Here is a 13,700-nt window from a genome sequence, read left to right as displayed (position 1 = left end):
GAAGTTAAAAAAAGTTAAGGATGTGAATGAGAGAATGCATTGGAAAATCAAAAATATCATAATAAGACAAATTTAAAAGGATTGCTTATAACTTGAAAAAAGGATCCCGTATGTACTTAATACGTGAAATGCATCACTTACAGAGAAGTGAAGGTTAAGTACTCACGCACTGATAGGGATTAAAAAGGACTTCAATATGTTAGATCATAATTATAATATGTTCTTGTTTAGTTAGGTGGCAGAATCCTTTGCAATTATTTTGGGGTAATATTTTCGAGTTTATTGCAATGCTTGACAACAAGAATGCCCTTTCTTTATTAGATTTAGATGAGCATTTGACTCTTAACATGACATAATAAAGAAAAAGGTTTCATGTAGCCGACCCCAAATAGTGGGATAAGGGCATGTTGTTGTTGTTGTTGTAGTATTTTCGAGTTTATTGTAGCTTCACATTGCATATAAAGGACTTCTTGGTTGTCTGACAACTCGCATCTCCTTAAAAATCTGTAAGTAAAGCTATTGAAGCTGAAAATTCATAGCAAGCCATTGTTGGTGGAATTTTATCATCCTCAATGAACGAAAATATTTTGTGATCAACCACAACATGGAAAATAGTATATTACCCCAAAAGATAAAAATATCATTTCACTATAGGGGCTTAATAGCATAATTTGCATTTTTACCAGACATTTTTTCCCTACTTGATATATTTGATCGAGCAAGGTTTATTTTATTCTAGGGTACAAGTTCCTCATAGGTACAATCCCCTTATGGTTAATAATATCTTAAGCATTTGTCACTTAGAAACACTTTTGATAAAAATAATGATTTATGTTGTTTCAGCAAAAAATTGGCTAACAATTTTAAAAGATCAATTTAGTATGGTCTAAGAGAAATTACGAGTGTGCATTATATGGTTCACCATTTTAGGAGTTTATCTAAAGCTTAAGCTATTTGTTATTTCCCTAAACCTTTCAATTTACAAATTGCATTAACATGCTTAGCTAATTTCACTGTGTGATGATATAGTCTATAGACCTTTGAAGGCCATAGAATACTCCACACTAGCTTCATTTCATAATTTTAGGTAAACAATAGTCTTAGTAAAAGACCAACAACATTTATTCTCCTAAGGTTTAAGCGATGCAATCTAAACCATACAACCAAATTTGATTAAGTGAGCAGTAATTTGGATTGGAGTTATTTCTCACTTGTTGTAATCCTTTAAATTTGGAGAAATATCAAAAATGAATTCTATTAATTTTATTCATCATGGGATTTGAAACATAAACAAGAGGGTTCATGAAAGACCCCAACACTTGCTTGTAAGCTTTCAAAATTAATTGAAACTCATTTTTGAACATTTAACAAATTTAGAGAAAATCATAAATGCTAAACAATGCAAGTCTCCTATATCTGTAAGTTAATCTTGTCATAATTATGATTTGCTAGGACTGTATAAATGGGGAACTGCAATAGTATCCTAGCCTCGGTTCCCCCAACCACAAATAAGAAAACTAGAAATCGAGCCCTCTAAGCACTCGGCTCAGAATAGGCATGTATAGGAGACTTTTGCTCGCCTCCCCCGTTTGATCTCCCTAAATGCCGCACATAGGAGCTTGATCACTTTAACTATTCGGCTCTGCCTGGAGGAACTGAACCCAGAATGACACAGAGAGGCCGCTCCCACTCGCTCGATCTCTCCCATGCACGCACTAGAGGCTCCTTGGTTCGCTCGGTTTGGCTAGAGCGCACACACAGTAGCTCCCCAACCTCTTCCTCCTTATTCAGTTTGGTTCATAAACACGAAGAGGATGAATCAGACGTTCGATCAGCCTAGGACGCATGAGAGCTCATGCTCAGGTCTGCCTCCCTTGTCTCCTTCCCAGCACGTACGTAAAGACCCAAGCTCACGCAAGAAGCCTAGAATTCATTCCCTTCACTCAATTCGATCCTCAAACACATTCACGAAAGACGTTGTCTCGATCGGCTCGAGCACGCAGTAGGAACAAGAAGAAGAAATGAACACTCTAATTCTCCACTCTTCTAAAAACACTCTAAGTTTCATGTATAGGAACCCCATATAAGAACCCGCTCGATTGCCTGTTATGAGATCATAGAAATCTTTGGATTTGACAGGAAGGAAAAAACACAGGGAGAGCATTTCAAGATAATCGACGCCGTCAAGTTAAGTTTCTTGATCTGGGAAGTCAACAATTAGATCAAAGTTGAACCAAATGGGCGGGATTTGAGTTCAAATTGAGTTTGATTTGAGTTTGATTTGGATTTAATTAGCTTCAATTGAATTTAAAATTGAGTTGGATTGTCTCGATTTGAGTTGATCAAAACTCGATCGAACCCAATTGGTGGGCTCAAATCGTCTTGATTGGAGACTACTCGATACAAAAAGCATCAACAGCCATCTTCTCATTGGACATGCCATTCAATTGAAGAACCTTCTCTCTTGGTTCCAGAACATAGGGAACATCTAAAGGAGCCTTTAATTACTGTACCCCAATTCAAGTAAGAATTCTAACAAATATCTCTCTTTTTTGTATCCAAGCCACTCGGCTTGCTTTCAAGCATGCTTTCATTCTGAAATGACAAACCTCAGTCTACGAACCAGTAAACTCTGCAGCCCATTTCATATCCAACGCTTTTTCCCTTAATCATTCATTCATGAATTGACAAAAATGTTGTCGAAAGATAACACCCTGTGGTCATGTATGGATATAATTCATCGACAAATGAATTGGAAGTTAATCTGTGCAGACATTAGAAACACATCAAGACAAACACAGGTGTCCACCATATTACTTCAAATTAAAGACTAAAGAGATTAGAAGAGTTTGAGAAACTTTCCAATAAAACTATGTTGAGGATCAATGTTTTGGCAGTCACTAAGAATGTTGGGAGTCCAGATATTTGGCTGATTTGGGGTTTTTCCCTTCAAGAATAATTATTAGAAGTAGAAAAGTTCAAACCAAAGCAAGAGCGGCTTACTTTTCTGCCTGGTTTTCTTCTATCAAAATCGTACACTTGTAAATACATGAAAATTAGTAACATCTGATGGAAAAAGAACTCTCTTTAGAGATGTAATGTCCAACTAATCTCTAGCTCTAATGAGAGTATTAAGCTTCAGATTAAAACGAAATACAGTAGTAAGTAATAAACTACAAAGATGGATCATCAAAGTAAAACTTCACTGCATTGCTCATACAATGCTTTAAAGTACCTCACTTCCAAGGGCTGTGTAAACATCGCTAAATTCAAGTCCAATATATCCACTTCCAACAATAGCAATCCATTCTGGAACCCACTCCAGCTTTAGGGCTTGATCACTGGTAAAGACAGTTTTCCCTGCACAACAAGATTCAGTTCCAGAATAGCAAAGAAGAATGTCAAACCGTAAGGCATGAAAAGTACGTTAAAAAGCATTTACGCAGCACATAAAAGGATGAAACATAAAATTAAAATGCCGTACAGAGAAAAAAGAACAACAATATCTTCATCATTACCATACTTTTAAGCCAATTGTTTGAGAACGAAATTGAGAATACTCCCAGGTTTCATTCTTGTTGAATGTTAGTTGAGGTATAAACTATATTTTGCACATTTTTAAATGCAGTTTTCAGCCATGCTTATTGTGGTCTATTAATTTTCGCCCTAGTCTTTTAGATTAAGTTCATCTATCTAACTGGAGCATCTTCTTCCCTTTTATATGCCCACGCCACCTAACTCTATTCCACCGCCAAAGTTTTTTTTTAATGCACTAATCTACATATATGAGGTATGGGGTGGCCCATATTTGGCTCATTGTGAATTGAGGTCAATGGATACCTATTTGTTTTAAATTATAAGAAATAGATTTCACTTAAAATATTTATATATTCTGTAAACTTTTGAAATTTTTGTATGTTGTTGAGATTCAAGTCCAAAGCAATTTACCATGGGATTTAGGGGCATATAGAAACATACTCCTCTCCGGTTGATATTTTCTATCAGCACGACTTTCAACGAGAAACTTGATTGTTTTCATTTTATTATTTAAATATTGTCAACTATATATACTTGCTAATAAAAAAATTGAGTTCAAATCTCAACTTTGTGACCTACCATATGAGCGATGAACTTGAGAGTTCATTATTTTGTAATAAATTTTCTTCATAAAAGACATTGAAGGCCAAATGAGAACATAAAATCAATATCTTTGTATATTTCACAGTCATATGTTCATTTACAAGAATAGTGTTCATAGTCTATTGTTTGAAACATATATTTTTTAAATGAATTAAGTTTAAATTCATTCCTTCTTTTAAAGTGCACGACAATCTAATGCCCATTATTTAAGAGATTAGTATATTTGGGTGGAGCACATGCTTTATTTTGATATTTCTTTGAAATGGAAAAGAAAATTTTTGTTGTGTTAATATGATGTACTTGTACATTTTTCAATGCATTCACACAAATGCACTAGAACAATTTTCAATGTACTAGTGAGTTTTTAATGTGCCTACAAGGTGCAATTGCAAGCTTTTCAGTGCATTTAAACATTATATTCGCACACATTAAATTACTTGTCTGCTTTTTAATATGCCTACATAACACCCTTGCACCTTTTTCAATACACTTGCACAATGTACTTGCACACTTCCCAATATAGAGCTTTCAGTGCACCTACATAAAGCTTTTGCATGTTTTTCACTGCATTTGCCACCTGTAAACACACCTTCTAGTATACCAACATGATATGTGCACTTTCTGATGCATTTGTATAGCAAAGTTACATGCTTTTCAACATACTTTCTATTTTTATGTGCTTTTAAAGTGATATGCTTCTTGGAGAAAAATGATTCAAGTAGCTGAACCCACATAGCGGGATACAGGCTTGATGTTATTATTTTTGGTGGTAATGGTGGTGATGATGGTGGTAGTCTACTTGAGCATTTATCGTTGAAATGAGCACAAAATTTTCATTTTGAAATTTTAAAACATCACCTTCCTCCTTGTTGGCTCAAGAAAAACAGCGCGTTGGCATGAATCTTGCTTTGTAGCCGTAAGATTCCATCTTCTTTGAGTCAGATTGTAATTAACGAGATTTTCCCTAAGGGTAGTATCAGGGTTTAGTTAGATCTAGGTTCTTACTTCTCATGAGCGCATGCACTCATAGTTAATTACCCTTCTTAACACGTAAGAGACAACTCTCGATTAAGAATGAATAATTTTAGGTATTTTAGTCTCAATTGTGGGAGAAAATAGAGGTAAACCCGATTAAGATCTCATGGTTCCATCGTCCCGGATATACCGTAGGTTTCAGTTTACCAACACTAGCAATCATTGAATGTAATGTCTAAAGAATTTAATTAACAACTATGGGTTGCCTCTTCTCAGAGATCCCAAGTAAACATAAGTGGTTAGATGTCCATTAATTTGATTTAAGTTCAGAAAAGATGGTTTGAGATTTACATCTATTAGAATACCCAAAAAATTAATTTGATTTAGGATTAATAATTTTATTTAGAAATTGATGCGGGCAAAAGATATAGGGAGCCTATACCCTTCGCCCACAAAAGAGACGACGGACTTCAAACGACGAAAATGAGAAAAGAGACGAACAATAGGGAAGAACAAACTCTTATATTTCAGATAAAAATAAAAAGAAGAAATTATAACGACGACTTGCAAACAACACGACAGACACCCTAAAGTTGCTGCACTTTGAGAAGAATGATACAGATGGAGTGGCACTTGCGTAAAACGGGTCTTATAGCTTCTTCCTAGAAGTAGTTCGGATGTTTGAATTTGGGTCAAGACTTATGACTTTCATTGAAAATAGCCCGTAAAATGGGTCTTATGGTTCTATTAGAAGTAACCCACTAATGGGTCTTACAACTTAGCCCCCTATAGACTAAGATGCTCGTTAGTTTTGTTTGTTTGGGTTTTAGAGTCTTGCAATTAATTTATTTAGCAATTTCTCTCACGTGTGAGTCTTACAATTTCACTTAGAAGTTGCCCGTTAGCAGGCCTTAGAACCTTGGCCTATAGGCTAAGCTATCCATTAATTCAAATTTAATTTGAGTGTTTAATATTTCTCTTAGGGATTTCTCTCAAATAATAGGTCTTACAACTTATTTTGGAAGATGCCTGAAAATGGGTTGTACAACATAGCCCTTCAGACTAAGATGCCCATTAATTTTGTTTGACAGATCTTATGACTCCCTTAGAAGTTGTCTGACGTGTTTGTAGGACTTATTGCTTCCCTTTGGAAGTAGCATGTTCTACATTCTTTACTCTTTAGCCTGTTTTACTTTTTTTAGCAGTTATTTTGGTGCTAATCAATTTTTATTCTTTAACTTGCAGGTGCTTGAAGTTTGTGTTGTTTCAAAGTTTAGAGAGTTTGCACAGGAGAGTTTGAGAGCAGTGTTTGAGAGTTATTTGAATGTGAGTGTTGAGTTAGAAAGTTTAAAGAGCTATTGTTTCAGAGGTTTTGGTGTGAGTTTGTTGAGTTGGAGAGGGTTGAGTTTGAGTGTTGTTTGGAGAGTTTGTGAGTTGGAGACCTTTATTTGAGAGTTTGAAGTTGATGAGTTGAAGAGCTTTGTTTGAGCGTATGAGAGTTTTGGATAGCAGTTGATGATAATTGGATTTGTTGATCATTTTATTTTATAATTGCTCAATTTATTAATAAATTAATCAATTAATAAACTTAAATTTTAATACTTCTGAATTTTTAAAACTCTCAAATTTAAAATGCTCTCATATTTAAAATACTCTCGAACTTAAAATTAATCAATTAATTTCAATTGATTAATTTATTTTTTTGACTAATCAATTAATTTCAATTAATTACTTTTAACAAATTAATTAATCTCAATTAAATTTTAATTAATCAATTAGTTTTTATTGCTTAATTTCCACTAATCAATTAATTTTAATTAATTAATTAACTTTATATAATTAATTATGATTAGTTCAATAATTTTACTTAATTAATTCTAATTAATTGATTATTTTTATTAACTAATTTAAGTTAACTGATTAATCCTAATTAACTTACCTTAATCAATTAATAATTTCATTTTAATTGATTAAATCCAATTAAGTAGTTAGTTGGAATTAAGCAATCATTCCTAATTAATTAATCTCAATTAATTAATTATTTCAATTAAATATTAACTAATTTAATCAAATAATTAATATTTTAAAGCAATTTTAACATTTTTGTATTGATAAATCAAATGAATTAAACGGATAATATTCAAATTGAGTCACTTTCTAGTTTGATAAATTCCTGGAGCGATTTTGACAGTCTTCCAGCATTCTCTCCCTATCGAGGAAAATTGGGACGTCATTGTAGTAGTTTCTTCCTGTCCGGAACAAAGATTTACGGAGCTAGGTATTCAGAATTTAAAACCATCAGCCCGGATTAAAAATCACAGCATGGGTTTGCGAATTTAAAATCATCCACCCAAATTAAAAATCATGGGTTGTCTTCAAATTTAAAACCATCTCGGTCGGACCTATGGTCGACGGCGCGAGGTCTTGGATTTGAAATAATCCCGATCGGATCTAAAATCGACGGCGCGAGGTCTTGAATTTAAATGCATGTTTGCTATGAAATTTATTTAAGTATAAAGAATTTCACTTTAATTGTTTAGGTTATTAACTACAGTTATTAATCCATTAATAAGATAATTTAAATTCTTGTCTTCAAATTAGAACAGAAACAATCAGTGCTTCATTCTAAATATGCGGTTTAAGCCTCTGAAGAGCCTCACTCACGATAATTTTTTTAAATAGATTGGATATGGGATTTAGGGCCGGAACTACTGTTGCACATGGAATAGGATGTGGGAGCAGAAGCCTAAAGGGTTTCACGCGATTGGAGGAGCATTCGTTCAGATCTGTGAAATCAGATAGCGGCGAAGGATCGATTGCATGGGCCTTTGGGAGTAGACGCGAACAATCAGAATAGGGCACCGACATGGGTTGCGGATGGAGTGGAGCCGGAATGCCGAAGGGTTGGCTCGGGATCAGAATAGGGTGCTAACGCAGGGTTCGATCCTGTGTGCCAACGGAATAGGAAGCATGGATGTTGGCTTGGGATCGATCTTCCTGTGTGCGACTGTGGGAGAGGAGTATCGGCTCTGATGAGAAGCACAAACAGACAAGAGAGACAGAAAGAGCGGGGTGTATTGTTTGAGTGAACTGTGGTGGTTTTTATTTTTGTATGTTGAAGTTAAGGGAGCGAAGAATTTCATCGTTTGGGAAGATTACGCGAAGTGGGGACGTCTCGGAGGCAGGTGTATTATTTTGTATCTGTTCAATCTTTTTTTCTTTAGTCAACAAATTGCCTCCCAAAGAATTTATTGTGTGACTTTCACATAATAAATTCGTTGTAGTATCTTTGGATATTTAGCATTTATGTTCATCATCACCCTTCTTTCATTTTCTCAATCATTTAGATCAACTAAAGTAGCTCGACTCTTAAGTTTTCTGAAAACATAGAGTATTTAAAAGTTCGATTTTTTAGGCTTGTTGAACTTATATTTATTCTTCAACAAGTTAAGCATATTGATGAAAATAGCTCGACCCTTAGATTTATGAGGATGCAAAATTATAAGGTTTGGCCCCTAAGCTTGGTGAACCTGTATTTCGTTTCAACCATTTAGGTTGATAAAAACAGTTCGACTCGTAGGTGTGAGAGCATAAATTTTTTTAAAAATTTGGCCATTAAGCTTATTGAACCAATGAATTTTGGCTAGACACTTAAATTTATAAGCATAAAAGAGCTTAAAGATTCGGTCCTTAAATTTGTTGATCAAAGGAATTTAGCTCGACCCTTTAGATTTTTGAGCATGAAAGATTTTTAGAGGTTTGGTCTTTAGACTTGTTGAACTTATATTTTGTTTCAACCATTTAAGTTTATGAAAATAGCTTAACCCTTAGGTTTGTGAGCATAATATATATTTTGAGGTTCAGTCCTTAGACTTGTTGAACCTGTATTTCATTTCAACCATTAATGTTGATGAAAACAGCTCGACCCATAAGATTTTGAGCATGAAAGGTTTTTCTTAGAGGTTCAATTCTTAGATTTGCTGAACCTGTGGATTTTTGCTCGACACTTAGGTTTATGAGTATAGAAGATTTAGAGGTCATATTCTTAGACTTATTGAACCAGTGAAGTTAGCTCGATCCTTAATTTTGTGAGCGTTGTAATTTTTTAGCAGTTGACTATAATGTTGGATCATTCAGTCAATGTGCAGTTTTATAATTACCTTCCTTTATTTGGTACAAGGGTATACTATACAAATTGCCTTTTTTTTAAGGAGGAGATTAAAAAGTTATTACCTGCCTCGCAAGTGAATATATTGCGAACATCTGCTTCTTTATAGAAGATATAAAATTGCTTCATGTCTTTCAGGAGATGATTAAATTTATCTCCTATCTTGCAAAAGAATATAAAAATTACTTCATGCCTTTCAAGGGGGAATTGAGTTTATCTCCTTCCTTCTAGGAGAATATAAAAATTGCCTCTTGTCTTTTAAAAAGAGATTGATTTGATGTCCTACTTTACAAAAGAACATAAAAATTTTCTCCAGTCCTTCAGGATGGGAATTGAATTTATCTCCTACTTTGCAAAAGAATATAAAAATTACCTTCTGTCTTTTAAGAGGGGATTGAATTTATCTCCTATCTTGCACAACTTCATACATAACACTTTTTTTGGTTAAATTAGTTGTGATATTTTTTTCAGATATTGACAATTTATTGTTGGTATGGGCCTTTGACCTTTTAAGTCTATGAGTTGATATGCTCCATATAATATTTCAATGATGAAGGGTCCCTTCCAGATTTGGTAAAATTTACCGCCGAGTAGACGGTGAGAGATTATAAGTCTTCGGCGAACCAAAATAAGTTCACCTTCCTTAAAGCTTCTAAGACAAACCATTCAATCTTAAGCCTTAGTCATTCTTGCTTTGTAGGATTCAAGACTTTACTGAGCTTGAAGTCGAACTTCATCAAGAGCTTCAAGTTCTTCAAGTCGCAGAAGAACATTTTCTTCTTTTGTTAATTCATATTGAACAGCAATACGAAGAGATGGCAACTCAACCTCGAGAGATAATATCACCTCGATTCCGAAAACCAACAAATACGGGGTGGCCTGCTTTGCACTTTTATAAGTGGTACGATCCATCCAGAGAGCTTCTGTCAATTTATTGTGACATTCTCTCTTGTTTTTAGAGAGAATTTTTTTGAGCAATTTTACCAAGATTTTATTAAAAGTTTCATCTAAAATATTGGCTCTTGGATTATATATCAAAGAATAGTGCCAATCTATTTTATGTCGTTCGATAAATTTATAGATTTTAGCACTTTTAAAAGTTGAACCATTGTCAAATATGACTCGACGCGGTTCTCCAAATCGATAAACAATGGAGATCAGTTGCAGCTGAGACAGAAGAAGGGTTCTTAGGGCTTCGTGAGAAGTAGGATGCGCTAGTCATATGGTCAAGTGGTTTGCTAGAAGTGGAAGAGAAGAGGAGGTTAGGCAATTCTCTGACCGGTAGGGTAGCAAATCATGCGAGAGGATCAGATAGTTGGCAATGGAGGTCGCCGAAGGAGGACGGAAAATGGGTTCTAGTCCTGGTACTGGGTTCAGGGGAGAAGACAAGAAGAATGTTATGATTGACTAACTGAGGGGAAGACGACAAAGAATGAGGCCAAGAGGGCTCAGGATACTGTGATTGAGAGGAGCAGTGGTCTTATGTAGGAAATATAGGAGGGAGTGGTTTGCAAGCAATACTAAATGAATGAAGAAGAGAGAAGGTGACTTTGCACAACTTTGAAGGACAATGATCTGCAGAATTTTGAGACGAATGATAAGTACAAGGAAGAGCGCTTGTGTCACCTTGTGCATGTGAAAATTTCACGTTTTTTCTTTGTATTTATGTGCATTTTTTAGTAAATTCATGTTTTAAATGCATTTGCATAATCTGTTTTACAAACAGGTGACGTTCGGGCAGCTTTTGTGTGAAGTGGCTCCCATAGTTCATTGTGTTTTGCCTTCTTTGATCAAAATGCACATGAGATGTCCTTTCAAGGTAAATTCTAACTTCCCAACGCATCGACGCAATACATTTTATAAAACAGACAATGTTTGGTAAATCTTTGCACAACATCACACCCATGGTTAGTCATTTTATTGCATTAAACGATCATGTAGGCCTTTCTTTGATGATTGTCGCTCTGGACACATTGGCGTATATTGTTTTGCAAGTGGTAAATGTTGATGGTTTCAATATTGATCAGGCATTTTGAATTCATTTCGCACAATGATTCGCCAATTAATCACCAATCTCATCACGCTTTCTCGCATTAATCATGAAACGCATATGGAGGTCAATAATTATAAAATAACAGAAAGCAGGATTGAAACTAAAGATGATTATGATGATTTTTGTGAAAATAATCTTTAAAATGATTATGTCATGTAAGTCAAGCCAGCATCTGCAAAACTTGAGGAAGGTGGACAAAGAGCTACAATGGATGATTTGAAAGAAATCCATCTATAAAATAAGGATGATCCTCACGCAACCTTCATCAGCATCCTCCTTCCCGATGATAAAATTGAAGTAATAAAAGCATTAGTATATGAATTCAAAGACTACTTTTGATGGACATATGCTGAGATACCTAGTTTATCCACTAGTATGGCAAGTCATAAGCTTGCTATCAATCTATGCAGTACCTATTTAAAAAACTCGAAGGTGCATGCAACTTGAAATTGAAGAGTATAAATTGTGGAAATCAAAAAGCTCATCGATATAAGTTCATTCACAAAGAAAAGTACATCGATTGGATCATAAATATTGTTCCCATAAAAAAGAAAATGATTAATTTGTATTTGTATCGGCTTCAAGGATCTCATTAAAAGGTGTCCAAAAGATGACTTCTTGCTCTCCATATTAGAACCATAGCTCAACAACACTTCAAATTATATCTTTCTCTGAATTATGGATGGATCATAAGACTATAATAAAACCAAAATAACTCTTAAAGATGAAAATTATACATCATTTAAGATTGCTATTAGAACCTTCTATGACATGGTCATACCCTTTGATTTGAAAAATACTAAGGCTGTCAAAGGGTTATGACATGTATATGTAATGTCTATATGCACCAGAAAGTAAATGCTAGGTTGATGATCTTGTTATCAATAACAAATATTGCAATCACCTTAATGATTTAAGGGTCATATTTGAAAGAATAAAAAATTTTAATTTCAAAATGAATTCACTCAAGTGTGTCCTCGGGGTCTTCTTAGAAAAATTTCATGGGTTTATTATACACCATAGAGAGATTAAAATTAACCCCAACAAAAATTAAGTTAATCATCAATATGACTCCGTTAAAAAACCATCATCAACTTCATTCGTTAAAAGAACAATTTGCGTTCAATTGGCAATATATATCAAACTAGTCAAGCAAATGTCAACCATTTACAAAGTTTGAGAAAAAGAATATTCAATTCAAATATGACGTAGAATGCCAAGAAGCCTTCAATAATATCAAAAAACATATCTATTAAGTCCACCCATTATTGCAGCGCCAATATCAAGAACGCCTCTCATCCTGTATACAACAACACTAGAATAGTATTTTGGCTGTATAGCAACAACATAATAACAAAGAAGATAAAAAAAAAGGCTCTCTATTATATCATTCAAAGGCTAACATAAACAAAAATACACTACTCTTACTATGAAGTATTGTTTGAGATGTATTGTTTGGCTTTGATCTTTGTTGCTAAAAAATTTTGCCATTATATGCTTTCTCACAAAATTACTTTAATAATATGAATTTATTCATTAGAGTTATTCAAGATACGACCAACGATGACTGCTCATTTGACTAGATGGATGATCATGCCCCTACAATTTTATGTTACATGTGTTCCTCATAAGAGAGTGAAAGGATAAATTTTAACAAATTTCCTTGCTACACGTCCTGCTCTTATAAATTCACCTCTAATTCTCTAAACAATGACCTACTTACTGAGCATATTCTGCTTATGCAAAAAAGGTTAAAACAACAAATTTGTGAACTATATTTTGATGGACCATCATCAATTAAACCTAACCAACCTCCAAACATTCCAAAGTTGTAGCTGGTATTGGTCTCATCTTTATAACACCTAAAGGACGTATATTGATAAATTCCCTCGATTTGACTGAACCACAAACCAATAATAAAGCCAAGTACGAAGCTTTGATGGTGGGTCTTGGGATAGACAATACAATAGCAATCTAAAGCATTCACATTTTAAGCAATTCCTAATTTATTATAAACCAAGTGTCTAGCACCTACTAAATCAACAAGCTTGAATTGGCCTATTATCACAAGCAAGTTCTCGAGTTCATTAACGAACTCCATTATATTATTATACCTTGCATTTCTAAAGCTCAAAATAGCAAGGCGGATCATCACCCAAGTTAGCCAAGAAAATGACAAATATTAACGATGAGTCAATGTTGATTAGAGTCCAGTAGACTTACAAGCATAGAAGATAAAGGAGTCATTGAAGTCAGGTCAGCTAGATACAACTTCTGTTTTTATGCACTCTCCATTACAAACTATTTCTCGAAATCAACAAGGGTAGACTCAGACTACTCTAAAAAAACACAAGCTTAGGGAAA

At 34.3% G+C, this 13,700-nt stretch overlaps 1 protein-coding gene across 1 annotated transcript in view; it reads right to left on the bottom strand.

Annotated features, from left to right (window-relative positions):
• Nucleotides 1-13,700, bottom strand: part of LOC110102690 (dihydrolipoyl dehydrogenase 2, chloroplastic) — a 34,189-nt gene that overhangs the window by 15,468 nt on the left and 5,021 nt on the right. The window contains exon 5 of the mRNA XM_020831131.2: nucleotides 3,236-3,360. Coding sequence (XP_020686790.1) covers nucleotides 3,236-3,360 — 125 coding nt within the window. The remainder of the gene's footprint in view (nucleotides 1-3,235; nucleotides 3,361-13,700) is intronic.

The sequence above is a fragment of the Dendrobium catenatum genome, unplaced genomic scaffold, assembly GCF_001605985.2.
Source record: "Dendrobium catenatum unplaced genomic scaffold, ASM160598v2 fragScaff_scaffold_123, whole genome shotgun sequence".
Classification (NCBI taxonomy): Eukaryota; Viridiplantae; Streptophyta; class Magnoliopsida; order Asparagales; family Orchidaceae; genus Dendrobium; species Dendrobium catenatum.
This window is presented reverse-complemented; position numbering and strand designations above follow the sequence as displayed.